General features: G+C 29.7%; 1 protein-coding gene across 1 annotated transcript in view; it reads left to right on the top strand.

Annotated features, from left to right (window-relative positions):
• Positions 1-18,539, top strand: part of LOC142324659 (E3 ubiquitin-protein ligase HERC2-like) — a 95,294-nt gene that overhangs the window by 23,526 nt on the left and 53,229 nt on the right. Inside the window, 5 exon segments of the mRNA XM_075365530.1 lie at positions 2,085-2,163; positions 2,166-2,269; positions 4,887-5,031; positions 10,286-10,470; positions 16,977-16,995. Coding sequence (XP_075221645.1) covers positions 2,085-2,163; positions 2,166-2,269; positions 4,887-5,031; positions 10,286-10,470; positions 16,977-16,995 — 532 coding nt within the window.

Genomic DNA, 18,539 nt, shown 5'->3' with positions numbered 1-18,539 from the left:
CAGAAAGACAGCTCATTAAACACACGTGTAAAAAGTTTTATGTTTAAAAATAATAGTAATTAGGCCTTTTAAAAAGAAACCTGTTTATAGATAATTAATTGGTTTTTTCTTCAGAAAAATCGGAAATTTTTGTAAAAGTTTTTGTTTCCTCTTTTTATCGTACAGCTATCTTATTCTATTATAATAGAATGAAATTTATAATTATTAATTAGTATTACATCAGGAGGTATCTATTATATTGTTTCAATGTACCTTAATAAAAATAAGCATTGATGAGAGAAATTTTAGTACATAAAATGTATAATAAAAAATGCATATGTTGATCAAGATTAGTTGAAATTTCTTACTTACAAAACATTAAATGCTTCCTTAGCTGTCACTCTTTCATTGTCGGTATTTTTTCATCCATACCTTGTCAGCTTTTGTTTGGTTTGTTTGTAATACAGTATCCAATATTTCTTGTTCAGTGGAATTCCTGTTTTTCTTTTTTGTTTTTTCTTTCTTAGAAACCAACCATTCCTATACCTCTCACCTGTTGTTGCACCCAAGAGGTTCCTTTAACCAACTCTGAATACTTAAATATTCTTCTGAATCAATGGAATTTTCAATTGATATCAAAGTCATATTAAAATATAACACATGATGTCATCATCATACATCTAATAAATTATTTTGTGATTTTTGTGGTCACATCAGTAATCGATTATACAGAAGGGCTAACCCCCTTACATAATTTATAATGGCTGTTTTTTAATATCAAAATTTAAGTTACTTTCTGGACAGCCCTTTGTGTGTGCGTGCACATGCATGTATGTACACATTATTTATATATTTATGGATATACACTCACTATACACACTATACACTATACTATATATATATATTTATATCAATAAACTAAAACTTCTTATATCTATCATGGTAATATCTTTTTTTATTTACTTATAAAATATTTTTCCAATCAATTTCTTTTTATTTTATTTATATTTCAAAATTTTTATTAATATTAATAATCTTATGTATTCTTTAAAAGCTGTTCATGAATATTAAAAAATGTAATATTTCCTTTAATAATTGTTGAAGTGCTCTGAAATCCTTTTTATGAACAATCTGGTGGTTTTACATATACGTATATGATTATACTTCTTGCATTTGATTTTAAAATTCTACTAAATTCAAATTTGTTAACAATTTGTGTGCAATTTATAAAATTAAATGTAATGATCATAAGGTTATTTATATAGGAAAAACAAATATATCCTTTAAAACTAGATTTCTTGAACATTATAGAAATTACAAAAATAATAAATTAGGTTCATCTGATATGGCAGACCATCTAATAAACAATAAGGATTCTATTTCTTTTATTAACATAAACATAGAAATATTAGAACTTAATAAAGATGACAAAAAATAATATATATTAGAAAAGTATTGCATATATAAATAAAAATAAAATTTCAGTTTGATAAACCATCAGACAGTGTTTTCTATTTCTTTTATTAACATAAACATAGAAATATTAGAACTTAATAAAGATGACAAAAAATAATATATATTAGAAAAGTATTGCATATATAAATAAAAATAAAATTTCAGTTTGATAAACCATCAGACAGTGTTTGAGGGAGATGGTCTTATAAAAATGCTAACATATAGCAGCACTTGTGTAAATTAATATGCAATTCTCATTATTTTAATTTTAATTTTTAAACTTTATTATGCAATAATCGAATTATTTCAATCATGATTGAGAAAGTGAGAGTAGTACAATGTTTAAATTGGTATACCTGATATAATAACTAAATGATTTAATATAAAATATCACTTATTATTCTACCATGGTAGATAATAAGGAGTTTTAATTTACTGACAATTAAAAATACATATAGATGAAATTTATTTAAAATTTTATTTTTATTCTAATTAATGTAATTTATATTTTTGACTACAGAAGATTGAGTGATACTCTGAAAGCTCTATTATAGTTAGGTAAATGTTCTTACCTTTTTATTCCAGTTGTATCTGGTTCTAATAATATAATTGTTTAAATTATATACATGTCTGCTTTGTATTTCTTTTAGAAAACACATTTGAAGAGTAAGTCAAATACCAGTGTGACATATCGTCATCATAGGGAATGGGTTACCCTTGGTTTTGTTAGATTATTGCAGTTTCACAAACTATGTGTAATGCACTTAGTACTAATAATTGGCTTGAGCTTTTATTTTTATTGGCTTCTGGACATAATGGTCCTCTTCCTTCTCAGGTAATGTATAAGTTATTAGTTGAATCTTTAAGTTATTGTAGAAATTTTGTTAAAATGGAAACTAAATTAAATTATTTAATTCCAATGCTATTTTGATATTAGTTTTAGGCATATGGTGGTTCATCAAAAGAAATTTCATCAGTCAATGTAAATGGAACAGTATAGTGATCAAGCAATATTTAGTTCTTGTTAGATACAACAAAAAAAAAATTTAATTTTTTAACTGGATTTTCATTCTAGTGAAATCCTGTATCTTTTTAATGATAGGGAAATAATAAATTTGTGTTTAAAAACAAACTTCAAATGATTGTTTTTTTATCAATTTGTTTAAATTTCATGTAAGATAAATTTAAGATCTATTTAAGATCATGTAAGATCTATTTAGCATTTGTTATTTTCTGTTGTTATGATTATACAGTTTATATATTATTGAGATATATTTAATTTATATTTTATTTACCTAATCCCTTGGTCATATAATTGTAAAATGCTAGCTTATATGGATACGTTTGAGACTTTCATATACTAAGGATATGCTTGACTTTCATATTTATCAGCTGTAAAATTCTAAAATAAAAAAAAAATAAAAATTTTCAATCCTATTAAATTGTTAATTTTTTATAAATATTTATTTATATTTTATTCTTTTGAAACTGTTATGTTTTGATTATCAACATTCTGTATAATATTACAATTAGTTAGGTACTGCTTTTTTATTTTATTAATTATGTTCAGCTTGTGAGCCACTTACAGCATTACAATTAGATAAAAGAGTAATTATATTGTTTTAATGTGAACCTTTCATTAAAGAAAAATGTTGGTGTTATCTGGGGTCTGTTTTTTAAAGTACTTTTCACTTCTTTTTATATTTTTAGTTACTTTTGTTTTTTTAAAGTAAAGATTTGAACAATAGCAGTAAAAAGTTTAAAGTGAAAAGTAGGGAGTAAGAAGTTTTGTTTTATAAAACAGTTACACTTTAGACTTTTGTTTTTTTAAAGTAAAGATTTGAACAATAGCAGTAAAAAGTTTAAAGTGAAAAGTAGGGAGTAAGAAGTTTTGTTTTATAAAACAGTTACACTTTAGAAGCCATTTTCAAAATAACACTATGAAGAGGTAGCATCTGAGAGTTAAGGATAGAATAACTTTGACTTTGTTAGTTATTTCGGTTGCATTTTTAAACAGCATTACAAACAAAGTTGCTGGTCGACAAAGTGAAGTTTATATTCAGAGAGTTTATGAACTGCTGCTGTGTACAGTCATGTTCCAATGGTACTAGTAAAGTAATTGCAACTTCTGCCTTGAGATTAGATTGCTTTTTTAAACATTATTGTCTGTATGTATGGATGCAGACTCATATCATAATAGTGTTACATAACATTAAATTATTTATTAGACTTTATTTATATTAATAAATTAATTGATGTCATTTTAATTTCAATGTTTAATAATAAAACATCAATTTTTTCTGCATAATTATGGCTATTTTTGTATAAATAATGAATTCTATCTTTTGCCCTGTTATTTTGTAGTAAGAGCAATTGTTATTAGTCAGTGTCCTTTAAAATACAAGCATGATGAAAATATATCACACTAAAAAAAGTATATATGAGTAAATAAAGTATAAATTTCTTACATCAATTGTTTGCTTTAAGTAATGATATTATGGTGAACAGAGACGTGAGAATTATAGAATTACAAGTTAATAGTTTAAAATAAGCATATAGTTACAAGCATTAGGTAATCTGTAGATGTGTTATTACTGATGAAAACAAATAAAATATTGTAACCTATTTTAACAGACATTTCTTGTTTAGAATGGATGACAAGCATGTCACTTTGTTCAGTAGGACTAAGCCCAGACTATACTGTTTTGTTATTTCTATTTCTGTCTATATACAAACAACACAACAGTGCTGCACTCCTCCAAAAATGTTAACTTCATTTTGTCAGCTTGTAAAACAGTTAAAAAAAAAAAAATGGCAGCCATGAAATTGCAGTTTATGAGGTCATATGAAATGAAAGATGCAAAATTTAAACTAATGTTAACTTAAGAGATGAAAATTAAATCATGTATTTTTATAAATCATTTTTAAGCTGAAATAACTATTTTCAGTGAAACTTTAAGAAAAATATTATATAATAGTCACTTGCAAGTACAATATAGACTTTGTCAAACAGTGAATAGCATTGAAGAGTAAGAGTTAAAGTTTTCAAGCAACTTATGTTCAAAAAAAATACTGCAGAAAACTGTTCAGGTTTCTGTAATTTTTCACTTTACAAACTTATTCAAAAAATGACACAAAAGTAAACAGTGTAATATAAAAAATGGAAAGTAGAGGATTCTTCATAAAACAATCAGATATGCTAAGTAAATTAAAAAAACAAAAAAAAAAAAAAAAAAAAAAACAGAAGTGCTCTACTTATAAATTCTGCATAATTAAAAGCGATAAGTGAAAATTTTAAAATTACTTCAAAACAACAGGCCCCATACTTAAGGATCTAGTTTTCTAGCTCATTACCTGTTAAATTTCGAGTTTGAAAATATTGATATATGTTTAGTTACTATTAATTTAAAAAAGATGTAATTATTTAACGTAATTTGTTAATTTATTTATAGTTATTAAGATTTCGGTTGCTTAAAGCAATATTGTCAGCCGGTCTGACTGATGCTGATCAAAAATATGCTGTATTGGAAAGAATTTTTTACTTACTTGGACAAACAGCGCTTATATGTGAAGCTGATGTACCTAATTTCTGTCCAGGTAAGTGTAAAATTTTATTTGAATTTATAACTTAATTGTATTACTTAATTTTTTAATAATGTATCATTCTAAAAAGTTATTTTTTCAGTTTTATTTTGCTGTGTTAAAAAACACAGCAAAATGTGTGGTTACATTTTGATTTGTTACGAGATCTTATATTTTAAAGTTTTAAGCATTATGTGTAGTTTTTTGTAACACAATTTTTGGAATTAGAACAAAAGTGATTGCTTTATTTTTCATTCTATATCGGATTATGTATTCCAAAATACTCATGTGATGTTATCAAGCTATCACCATATAAAATTATTTATTACATCATTATAATCTTATTATTTAAAAGACCTATAACATGTTAATATTGTTCTAGTAAACTTTTTTATTAAAAAAAATTCTTACTGTGATGGTTTTCATGACTCTATCTTGCAGAGTATCAACAAGATGAAACATTCATACCAGAACAATCAAATATTTAACCGCTCCTCATCACCAAGCAAAACTCAGTTGTGACTTGTATTTGTCCAAACAAATTGAACTCCTAGGTTCACATTTGAGAGTGAAATTTATTAGACAAATGTACTACAATTTCATTAAATGGAAATAAAAAGTAAAATTGAATGAAATATTTTACTATGGATGGCTTAATTTATGCCTGCTGTGATGTTAATGGGCTGATGTTTGGCCTGCTTTTATGTGTGTTGTTGATGATAATTAGTGTTTATTTATAGATTTATCAAAAAAAGAAGTTTAAAGAGAGTGCTGTTGCATAATTCAAATAAGTGTTCCTCTACACTATTAACTTGTCTTCTAAGAATAATGAAGAAAATGCATGAAAGAAATTATATCATTAAATACCATATCATTATGTGTTTATGGGGCAGTTGTGATACCAATCAAGATACCATTTTGTTAAAGATCGATAAAAATAGTTAATTTCACTCCAGGACCAGAAAATGTTGAGTATTCGTTCTCTTTTGAGTTATTTTACCACTTTTACATATAAACTAAAGAATTCTGTGAAAGGAGTAGATAAAGATGAAGAAGACTATAAATATTTAACTCAGGATTTTCCACAATTAAATGATGCTGAATTAAAGAAGGGAATATTTGAGGCTTAAATCAGAAAATCATATATTATTGGTGATCTTATATTCAATAGTGAATTGATCCTAAGGAACTAATAGCACAACAGTCATTCAGAGATATTATAAAGGTTTTCTTCTAAAAAAAAAGCTGAAAATAATGATCTGTTTAAAGAAACTTTTACTGAACTGTAAAAGTTTAATCGACAGAATGCCATTAAAAATTCATTTTTCCACCTCATCTTGACTTTTTTCATTCAAATTTGTGTGCAATAAGTGATGTACAAGAAGAAAGGTTTTCATTAAGATATTTTACAAAAGAACAGTGCTATCGAGACAGATCAAATGGGATGAATTTATAATAAGTGACTACTACTATTGATTTTTACAAAGAAAACACTTTTTACATAAAAAAAGAAGTAATATCTTAGTTAAATAGGTACTATTTATGCAAAAGAGGTACAAATTTACATATTAATTTTGTCACTTGCAAAATTATAGTTATTTCTTAGAAGTGCTTAAAAAGAGATTATGTGGATTTTAATGCCACAACTTTTGTAACATTAAGATCATGAAACTAATATTTTTCTGTAATTTTTTAATGGTTACAATTAAAAATCCCATTTTGTATACAGGGTCTTCATAAAAGAATAGTGAGGTTTCTGTAATTCAGATCAAGGCAGTTAATCCACTGGATTGGTCTAGTGGTAAATGCGTCTTCCCAAATCAGCTGATTTGGAAGTTGAGAGTCCCAGCATTCAAGTCCTAGTAAAGTCAGTTATTTTTACACGGATTTGAATACTAGATTGTGGATACCGGTATTTTGTGGTGGTTGGGTTTCAATTAACTACACATCTCAGGAATGGTCGAACTGAGACTGTACAAGACTACCCTTCATTTACACTCATACATATCATCCTTTGAAGCATTATCTGGTAATTACTGGATGCTAATCAGGAAAAAGAAAGAAGATCAAGGCAGTAGGAAAATTTTGAGAAGTTATGTTGGTAGCCCTGATAGCCTCCAACCCAAAAGTTTGTGTAACAGCAGTTCAAACCGCCAACCAGTTTTTGTATTGTTACTGAGGAGTGTTTAGTTCATTACTATGTTCACTATTCAAGAAAAAGTAAAGTGTGTTTTGTGACAGACTGAATTAATCTGTACTTTTAACTCTACATGAATATGGAATGGAAAAGAGCACCACTTGAAAATAATAAACAACATAAGTTCAAACAGTTAAAAGAAATTGTATCTGTTCTCAAGGAAAAATCAACTGGCAGACCATGAGTATCAGATGAACTGTTGAACGAATTTGACATTCTGCTATCAGAAGTCCTAACAAATCCATCTCTTGTTGAAGCGTCGAGTTGATATTCCAAAAACAACAATTCACAGAGTTTACGAAAGAGATTGAAATTAAACGCATATAAAATTTAGCTACTGCACGAATTGAAACCCGATGATGGAAAAATGTTTAATTTTCCATAAAATTGCTGAAAACGAATCATTTTTAGACAATATTTTTATGGATAAAGCTATATTCCATATTAATGGGTGTGTTAATAAACACAATTCACAAATTTGGGAATCTGAAAACCCACATGTAAATTTTGAGAAATGACACAACATGCCTAAAGTTAATGTTGGTGTAGTATGATGAAAAATTGTGTAATCGGGCCTTTTTTCTTTGCTGAAAAGACTATTAATGGAAATGTTTATTTCGATATGTTAAAACAATTACTGCTTTCCTCAACTGGGTGACCTTGAAAACATAAAACAAATTCATTTCCAACAAGATAGTGCACTCCTATACTTGAATGCATTTGTCAGCCAGGCTTTGAATGAAAAATTTGGACATTGATGGATAGGCTGGCAAGGACCTTTACCCTGGCCTCCAAGGAGTCCAGACGTAACACCTTGTGATTTTTTCTTGTGGAAGGATGTATAAAAAACATTGTTTATTCGCAAAAAATATGTGACCTATGTCACTTAAAGAAAAGTATTAATGAAACAATTGTGGCTGTAACAGAAAATATGTGCAACTGCATATCAATTGGCCATTTGCCGAGCAATTAATGGTGCACATATTAAAATTTATTAGTTATATAAAAAAAAAAATGTTTGAAATGACAAATTTGATAAATAAACATAAACTGTAAGCATTTTTGTTTTCATTTAATCCATGTTCAAAACCCCACAATTCTTTTATGAAACCCTTGTGTTTTGTATTGAATCTGAGAAAAACTGATTTGCTTTTAAGGTGTAATATAAAATATAGATTTAAATTTACCTACTTGTGTTTTATTTAAAAAAATTTACTTTTCTTTGTAGACCGTTGTAATTAAGATGTGTACTCGTATAATACATTATACAGATATAAAAATAAGTGAAAGCTTTCAATTTAGACCTTAATATTCTGCAGCTGAATTGTGATTTATTTGAAGGTGTTCTTTATACATTCTGTTTGCAGTGTTTTTAATTACTGTGTAGCTAGTATTAATTAAGCTCCTAGTCCTTTACTAGATTTTTGAGACCTTTAATTCAGTTGAGATCTGTAATTTTTTTTTTTTAGGTGTAAGTTGAACTCATGCAGTTTGTGTAATCTGATAAGTTATTTTGATATTATTCTCAACAGATTTGTTTTGTGAATATTTTCAACCGCATTAAAAAACAAATTTACAAATGAACCCTGTTATAATAGCCCATAATGCCGATCAATCACACTAGGAAGATAGCTTGTATATAATAATCATTTCATAGGTGTTTTAATTACTCTGCAAACTTTATTTTATTCACTAATTCTATAGTAATTTTAAGTAATATTATTTGCTACAGAATATTTCCTTGTATTTGAGTTTTTGTCATTTTTATTAAAGGTTGTGTGGAACAATCTAGTCTGTAAAATACAGCTACAGTATGGTTTAGGGAAATTAAAATTTTCTATCTAGTACCAAGGAGCTTTATATATGATGTTTGCAAATACAAACACATTAAAGGTACATTAATTAGTAAAGGGATTATTAACATTTACTTATCTCTTTTTTAAGTGCTCTACATAACATCCTTTAGTTATATGAAAATATTAAGGTAATGGTTGATTTTTTGTTGTACTTGTTTTGGCATGTCGATTATCACAACTTCATTGTATTGATTCCATGAATATGAAATTATATAGAACTGTGGGCGGCAATAACAAGATGTTGAACTGACACACCCAGAAAAAAAAAGTTGTGTAGTACAAGAACTGGTGAAATAGAGGGCCGATGGCAAAACATCAAGACTTGGGGATCCATTACACCCAATCCAAAGTGGAAGAATTTTGTTTGTTACGGTTCATTGTGATATCAGTCTCAATTGATACAGCACATCAGAGGCATATGAATACATGCTACTGAGGTTTTACCACCACATGTAATTACAAAATGTAATTACTGGATTCTTTATTTAATTGCAGGAATAGCTAATTCTGCAGCAAATCCAAATAAGAATGATCAGTCACCATCATAACTTTGAGAAATGAAAGGGTCATAACTATTACTTAATTGAATTGGTGTTGTTAACTGAGATGAATCGTGCTTTTGTGTGATTGATATCTGAACATTTTACTAAGTCCCTACTATTTATATGAAATGTTGCTTCGTCACTAAAGAACAAATATAGAGCAACATCAATATTCTTCATAGCTACCGCATGAGATGGTAAAATTTTTTGCTTTAACTTGTTTCCCTTTTTCATAAAGCTGGCATCTAGCTAGTTTTCTTTCAAAACTTAAAATTCATCTTGCATATGCAAAAGTCATTGTATATTTGATAGAAGCAGAAATAAAGTTATTTGAAATGAGATGAATCATAAAATAAATCATATTTTTAATATATTTCTACAGTTTTTTCTTTCTTGTTTAACAGTTGTACAAATATTTTCTTGATACATTACAATAACCATCTCTTGTTCTACATCCTCCTGGACACATCATGACTTTTGACATACATTACCATTAATGGCATAAGAACTTACATTTTAAAATTTCTAATGTAACGATCCTTAAGTAAAATAACTTTCCTGTTTGATTGTAAATTTAACAATTTCTTTTTGTGTAAAATGAAAAGAAATGTTTAAAAAAATATGGAAAGCTAATTTAACTAATTATTGTTGGTTTTTCCTATCCATGATTACAGAAGGAAAAGTTTATGCACCTTTAACAGCATCACATACCAGTACAGTTGTTGAAGAATGTATTTCTTTACTTAGAACATTACATATTTTATCAGATTGGAATACACAGTTCAACACACTTCTTGCTAATAAACTTGCTGTTGCAAGTGATTTACTTACACACCCATTCTTAAATCTTCAGATACAGGTTTTTTCTCTTTTTTTTTTAAATTACTATTTAATTATAATTAAAGTTATTAATTTGTTATTATAGATCAGTGAAATTTTTTAGTGCAGAGTTCAGTCAGAGAATTTGTTTGTTTATTTAATGTTTAGATTATTATTACTATTATTTTGTGTATTATTTATTTTATTCAATTTTTGTAAATTATATTTCAGTAGCAAATATTCATTTTTTCTGTTTATTAAATATGAATTTTTTTATACCATAGATATCAAAGATATCTTGTTTTTATTAACATTTTTGTTCATTTTACTGAAAAGTATTTACATAAGATGATTTTAAAAAAAAACTGTAGTAATAAAGTAAGTAAAATAATTCTTTACAGTGAAGTTTATTTTTTTTATTATTCACTTTTTTTCTTATTGTCACTTTTTTTATTCATACGTAATTTGCTTTAAATTATCTCCATTGCTTTATATTATAATTTTTATAACAATGCAGTAGTGTACATGCTGCATTGTTCATTACTGTATTTTACATCCTTGGTTATCTCATATATCTCTTTGTCCTCATTTGCAGTTTTAATCATATGCATATCCTTCTGTTACCAAATTAAGTAACAATATATGGTTTACCAGCCTATTTATTTATATACAAGATTCTGTGAAAAATTTTTCTACTCTCCTATTTGACATAAAATTTCTTTGTTTTAATTATAAATATAGGTGATTTTCTCCATCCTTGTTTAAATCTCATTTTCATGCTTAATATTCTTTACTTTTAAATCAAAAGTTAAACATTTGAAAAACTCAGAATTTATCCTGGCACAGGGTAGAACTGTGATACAGTGCTGTGAAGACCACTGTACTGCAGTGGTCCTCACTGATAACATTACTGATAGTCTAAAATGAGTAAATATCACATAGAAAATTCACAAGGATCTATGTATTTAGTTGTGTGTGTGTTTGTTGTGTTTTTTTTTTATCTTCAGTCATTTGACTGGTTTGATGCAGCTCTCCAAGATTCCCTATCTAGTGCCAGTCGTTTCATGTCTATATACCCCCTATGTCCTGTATCCCTAACAATTTGTTTTACATATTCCAAACATTGCCTGCCTGCACAATTTTTCCCTTCTACCTGTCCCTCCAATATTAAAGCAACTACTCCAGGATGCCTTAAGATGTAACATATAAGTCTGTCTCTTCTTTTAACTATATTTTTCCAATTATTTTGCTTCTTTCTTCATCACTTTGCTACAACACGTCTTTATTTGTCACTTTATCTTCCCATTTGATTTTTAACATTCTCCTATAGCACCACATTTCAAAACCTAATCGTTTCTTCTCAGGTACTCCAATCGTCGCAAGTTTCACTTCCATATAAAGCTGCACTCCAAACATATACTTTCAAAAATGTTTTCCTGACGTTTAACGTATTTTTGTTGTAAGCAAATTATATTTCTGACTGAAAGCTTTTTTCCTGTGCTATTGGGCATTTTATATCAATCCTGCTTCGCCCATCTTTAGTAATTCTTCTTCCCAAATAACATAATTCTTCTACCTCCATAATCTTTTCTCTTCCTATTTTTATATTTAGTAGTTCATCTACATTATTTCTACTAAATTTCATTGCTTTTGTTTTGTTCTTGTTTATTTTCATGCAGTAATTCTTGCTTCATGCCATTCATTGTTTCTTCTAAATCTTTTTTACTCTCAGCTTGAATTACTTTATCAACAAATTATAGCATCTTTATCTTTTCATCTTGCACTGTTACTCCAGATCAAAATTGTTCTTTAACATCTCTAACTGCTAGTTCTATGTAAAGATTAAAAAGTAACAGGGATAGGGCACATCCTTGCCAAACTCCCCTTTTTATTACGGTTTTTTTTTTTTACACTTTGATTATTACTGTTGTTTGATTCCTGTAAATATTTGCAATTGTTCTTCTATTTCTATACTTGAACCCTAATTTTTAAAAAATTCTAAACATTTTATTCCAGTCTTAAGTTAATAAATGCCTTTTCTAAGCCTGTAAATGCCATTTATGTTGGTTTTGCTTTTTTTAATCTTCCTTGTACTATTAATCTGAGCGCTAAAATTGCTTCTCTCGTCCCTATACTTTTTCTGAAACCAAATTGGTTTTCTCCTAACACTTCTTCCACTCTCCTCTCAATTCTTCAGTACAGAATTCTAGTTAAGGTTTTTAATGCGTGAGTAGTTAAATTAACTAATTGTTCTGTATTCTTCACAATTATCTGCTCCTGCTGTCTTTAGTATCATGACAATAACACTCTTTTTGAAGTCAGACAGAACTTTCCCTTTTTCGTAAACATTACATACCAGTTTACATAATCTATCTATTGCTTCCTCACCTGCACTGCGCAGTAATTCTGCTGGTATCTTGTCTATCCCAGGAGTCTTTCTGCTCTTCAAATCTTTTAATGCTCTCTTAAATTCAGATCTCAGTTTACCATCTATATTCAACACATTATTAGATTTTAACTTGTGTATACAAAATTCTCCTTAACTTTACTGTATGCTCTGTCTATTTTACCACTTCACTCCTGAACACTTTTCTTTAATCCACTCTTCTTTTGCTAATTTACACTTCCTGTTTATAGTATTTCTTAATTGCCGATAGTTCCTTTATCTTCTTCATCACTAGCATTCTTATATGTTCTACATTAATTCATCAGTTGCAATATATCCTCTGATATCTAAGGTTTTCTACCAGTTCTCTATGTTCTGCCTAAGTTTGCTTCTGCCGATTAAAAATCTCCTTTTTAACATTCTCCCATTCTTCTTCTATATTTTCTACCTTTTCTTTTTTTCTTAGATCTCTTGTGATGATGTCCTCCTCAAAAATCTTTTTTACCTCCTCTTCCTTAAGCTTCTCTAAATTCCACTGATTCATCTGACACCTTTTCTTCAGGTTTTTAAACCCTAATCTACATTTCATTATCACTAAATTATGGTCGCTGTCAGTGTCTGCTACTGGATGTGTTTTGCAGTGAACTAGTTGATATTTCTAAATTTTTGTTTAACCATGATAATCAATCTGATTCCTTGCAGTATTACCTGGCTTTTCCCTGATTTTTAAACTGGCTGTTGGCAACTACTAATTTGTACTTCATGTAAAACTCAATAAAACCCTCTTTCATTTCTTTTGCCCAGCCCATATTCACCCACAATATTTCCTTCCTTGCCTTTTCAATTCTTGCATTCCAGTCTCCAAAATTATTAAATTTTCACCCCCTTTTATGTGTTTAATTGCTTTGTCAATTTCTTCATATACACACCCTACCTCATCATCATCATCATCATCGTCATCATCATGGGCACTTATAGGCATATAGATGTTAACAATCATTGTCGGCTTAGATTTTGATTTTATCCTTATTACATTGATATTATTGCTAAGCTTTTTGAAATACTCTCTTCCCTATCTTCTTGTTCACTATGAAACCTACTCCTCCCTGCCCTTTATTTGATGCCGAGTTAATTATTCTTATCACCTGACCAAAAGTCGTTTTCCTCTTCTCACTGAACCTTGCTAATTCATACTATATCTACATTTAATCTTTTAAATTTTAAGCACAGGAATGATGGACAGAAATGGATGGAAATAATGGTGGCATAAGGAACCAGTCAGAACACCAGATGACAATGATGATGGATGTAGTTTTCTGTCAGCTTAGTAACAGTGTAATGTTAGAATTTTTTTACTAATGTCCTTAGCACTTAATTTATATGATAGATGAACACAATAATTTTATTACTTATTATTTATTATGCTCATTTTATTAATGATCTATCCTGACCGATTCCTGTCACAATTAAGCAGAAGTCTCTACCTTTTTTATTGATTGAGCCATTGTTTTATATAGAGAGTCCATTCTGTTTGTAGAATTTTTAATCTTATACAAACTTACTTTTATGTGGTGGCGTATCTTTACTTAATTCTGAAACAAAAAGTAAGAGAAATTCATTCATAGAAATTGCAAAAGCTGATGCTACTTTGTTATGGTCCAATTTGAAGTGATCTGGAATAGTGTTAACAGATAAGAAAAAAAGTTTAATTGGTAATGTAATGCCTGTTAGGAATCTACTGTATTAACTAATACAAACATAAATACTAAATTTGCAAATACTGAAAAATTCAGTATGAATAAAAAAGTTTTTTCAATAGGCTGTATGTTTATATACAACAAACTTACCATTACAATAAACTGACCGTGTGAAGATAAATAAAGTTGGTTTAGATGAAATAATCTCAGTTGCTAAATATTTTAGCATGTATTTAAAGTGTATGATATAAACATTTATGAGAAAATTCAAGTTGTTGTTTGTTATTTATAACTCGTCCTACTGAGTAAAAACTTCCATCTCTGTAAAATAGAAATTTTTAAATGGATCTGGAATACTTTTAGATCATCAAATAGTGTTAAAAACAGAAACTGAAGCATAATATGATCCTTTCTGATAGGAATAGTATTATGTTATAACAGGTGTTTCAAAAAGGACTCGACCCTTTGTTTGAGGATGTGAATTTATTACAAAAATATTAATGTTAATAAAATACTTATACAACAATCTTCAAATTACCTTTAATAACTTTACAATAGATGTTCAAAATAATTTCCTGTGATCCCGATGCAGGTTTGTACATGTTCCATAACATATGCAGCCATTTTTCATAATGTTTACTCATTTGAAATCTCACTTTAATGTTAGCCTTCAATTCATCAAGTATATGAGGATTATTTTTAAAAACTACAGTTTTCAAATATCCCAAAGAAAAAAGTCTGCTGGGTAAGATTTGGAGATTTTCGAGGCCACAACCCTTTTGATATCAAATGGTAGCCAAAAAATTCCCATAACATATCTAACGGTTCATTAGCAGTATGATATGTTTATTATCCTTCTGGAACCAACATTCTTGTTCGTCAAAATCTAACATGGCAATAAACTGTTCGATTAGGTTACGATAAACCACACCAGCTACAGATTTGTAAAAAATAAAGGCCCTTATTACATGACGCCAGGAGATTACACTCCAAACACCAATTTTACTTGCATGTAATGGTTGTTCAAGAAACATTTGAGAATCTTCAACACTTCATGTTCGACAGTTTTGGGTGTTAATGTAGCCATTCAAGTAAAAACATGCCTTGTCGCTGAAATAAACACACTACAAAATTTCAATATCGTTATCATCAACAAGTGAATGAAGGCAATGACAATGCTGTAAATGTTTGCCGCGGTCTACTTCTTGCGATCTTGAACGATACCAATGCGATAAGCATGCAGTTGTAATTTTTTAATAGTCCTGAAAGCTGTAGATAGTAAAAGCCCAGCCTGTGAAGATAACTTTCTGAGCAATTTTCTGGATGAACGAGTCAAACATTCTTTTACATCCTCCAGAACTTCCACTGTCCTGTGCTTTTCTGATCATGTACACTCCCAGACTCACAAAATTTGTTTATCAAATGCAATATTTTTAACTTATTAGAAACTGAGGAATTTAGAAATTTTATCTGAAACTTGTCTTTCACTGTTCGTATGATCTATATGCTATCGCCGAATGGCTTTGACAGCATGTGGCACTTAATAACCTTGTAGTAGCCCTGAAAAGGGTGTTCTTTGTGTTAGCTCTGAGAAGAGCTTTTGGGTCCAGAAGCTGGTCTCTGGCAAAGTCAGGGAGTTGCTGCTTATTTATTGAAATCAGATCGGGCTTCCCCTCAGTGGCAGTTGGGTCCTCTATACAGCATGGCAGTAGTGACCCCCAGAGCCCTGCAGTGACAGGTCGGCGTCGGTCGTCTTTCATTGGTGCAGCCAAGGCGATTTTCCCTGAGCGATCCCATGCTGGGCTGGCTTCTGCTGGTGAGTCCACCAGCCAGGGCGATTAAAGCCCGGCAAGCTGGACTGGAAAGGTAGCGTCCGCGTCCAGTGGCTCCGTCGGCAGGTCTGCTGCTCCGGTGGGAATGTTGGCATTTGTCAGAAGGTCCCACGTTGAGATGGCCAGGGAACTTCTTCTGTCTTCTCTCATCTTCTTCTTCTTGGCCTTCTCCAGGTAGTGGTTGATGATGAATTAAAAATTCATGCCTCCACCTGAGAGTGGTGGGGGCACAGCGTCCCTGTGGTGAGAGAACTGCATGGCGGGAGTGACACTTGTACCATCACGTACGTATATTGTGCTCCAGCTAACATCTGAGCTGCTATCATTGTCGTTCGCCAATATTAAATTAGGCATATATGTGGTAACAACGCGCAATAAGTCTCAATAATAAACACTTGTTTGTCTTTGGAAAATGACTTAGTTAACACAATAGAGACGAATTTATACTGGTATAGCCACTAGTACATAACAAGGACATTTCAACTTCATCTTCTGTCTAGTGCGATCTAGAAATAGTCTAACTTCTTCCAGTGTGGCAGATATATTTTGATTTTTAACATCATTTTATTAAATTATAGCATACTATTATTTTTTCATTTTTACTTTTTAATGTATACATTCTGGTCTTCAGGGTTATGAGCAACACTATGGTAATGAATTATTAGTAAAGTGCGGTCCTCCTGCCCATGTTTGGATCATTTTATTCATTCATTCTAAGAATATTTATTTAATTTTCTAAGAATATGCCTGCCTGTTTATTTTTATCTCAGGCAATTATGTATAAATTATTTTGATTACTGGTTGCTTGGCTGATTAATCGTTCTTCTTCCCGCTGGCAAGAGCACCAGGCAAGAGACTTCACCACACATTGGTCAAGCCAAGAAGGTCTGGGGCAAAAGAAAAAAAATGTGCAGAGGTTGCTACCAAAATGTAAAGGAAACAATGACTAGCAAAGAAGCAGGTAGAAAAGCATGTAAAGTTATTTCTCAATCTTAAAAATGTTTGCTGGAAAACCGGGATATTGTTTGGAGTATTTTAATTCATGTCATTCAACAATTTTAGCCAAAAAAAAAAAATGTTTGTTACTCATTGCTTATTGTGTTTTTTAGGATTATATTGTGTGAGTGTTATAGTAACTATTTTTCTTCATTATTAATTGATGCTAATCTGATTTCTGGAGTAAAATAATAATTTCATATCTTTCTTTAATAAAAAAAAAACTCTGAAAAGCTCAAGTATTTTTTTCTATAGCTTATTGTTTATTTTTTATTTTTCTGTTATTTTATATCTGTTATATATTATTTTTATTTTAGGATGATTACATACAGTATTGTTAGCTTTTACAATAATTTTATTGTGATATAAAACTAGTTTTCATTTATACTGCATTTTTCGTTTTGTTCCTGCATTAACAAATATTTCATTGTATTTTTTTTTCATAATTGTAACTACAAAAAAAAGTTTTATTAAAATAAAACCCAATAAAATTAAAAAATTGGTACACAAATTGAAGTAGAATGCTAGCAGTCATAAAAATTGAATTTCATCACAACACACTTAAGAAATTAACTACTCCTCAACAATACAGCACCGGTCCTCCATGTGAGTAAAAATTGAACAGCTTTTATTGTGTCCCAACTCAAGGATTAGGAACGACACAAACATAACATTTTCCAAACATATGCAATTATTTGGATGCACTTTTTAGTGAATCATGATCCAACAGATGGCACCATTAATAATGATTTTATTCTGGGTGCTGGAGACTGGAGCTACACTGATACGATAGTGCTGTTCTTCTCACTAGAGAGAGGAAATGCAGCCAAGTGAAGTCAGGAGATCTTGCCACTGCATTTAACATTGTTGCTTCCAGCTCTTGGGGACCAGAATAGCACCTAGCATGTTAAGAAGGAGGGGTACAGGATTGCAGTTTATACATTGTAGTAATATGAAATGGACTAGAAAAGAGAATGTAACTTACCAGGTTGGTCTAGTGGTAAATGCGTCTTCCCAAATCAGCTGATTTGGAAGTCGAGAGATCCAGCGTTCAAGTCCTAGTAAAGGCAGTTAATTTTATACAGATTTGAATACTAGATCATGGATACTGGTGTTCTTTGGTGGTTGGGTTTCAATTAACCACACATCTCAGGAATGGTCGAACTGAGACTGTATAAGACTACACTTCATTTACACT

Source organism: Lycorma delicatula, chromosome 5 (assembly GCF_047948215.1).
Source record: "Lycorma delicatula isolate Av1 chromosome 5, ASM4794821v1, whole genome shotgun sequence".
Classification (NCBI taxonomy): Eukaryota; Metazoa; Arthropoda; class Insecta; order Hemiptera; family Fulgoridae; genus Lycorma; species Lycorma delicatula.
The sequence above is the reverse complement of the archived record's forward strand: the minus strand, read 5'-3'. Positions and strand labels throughout refer to the sequence as shown.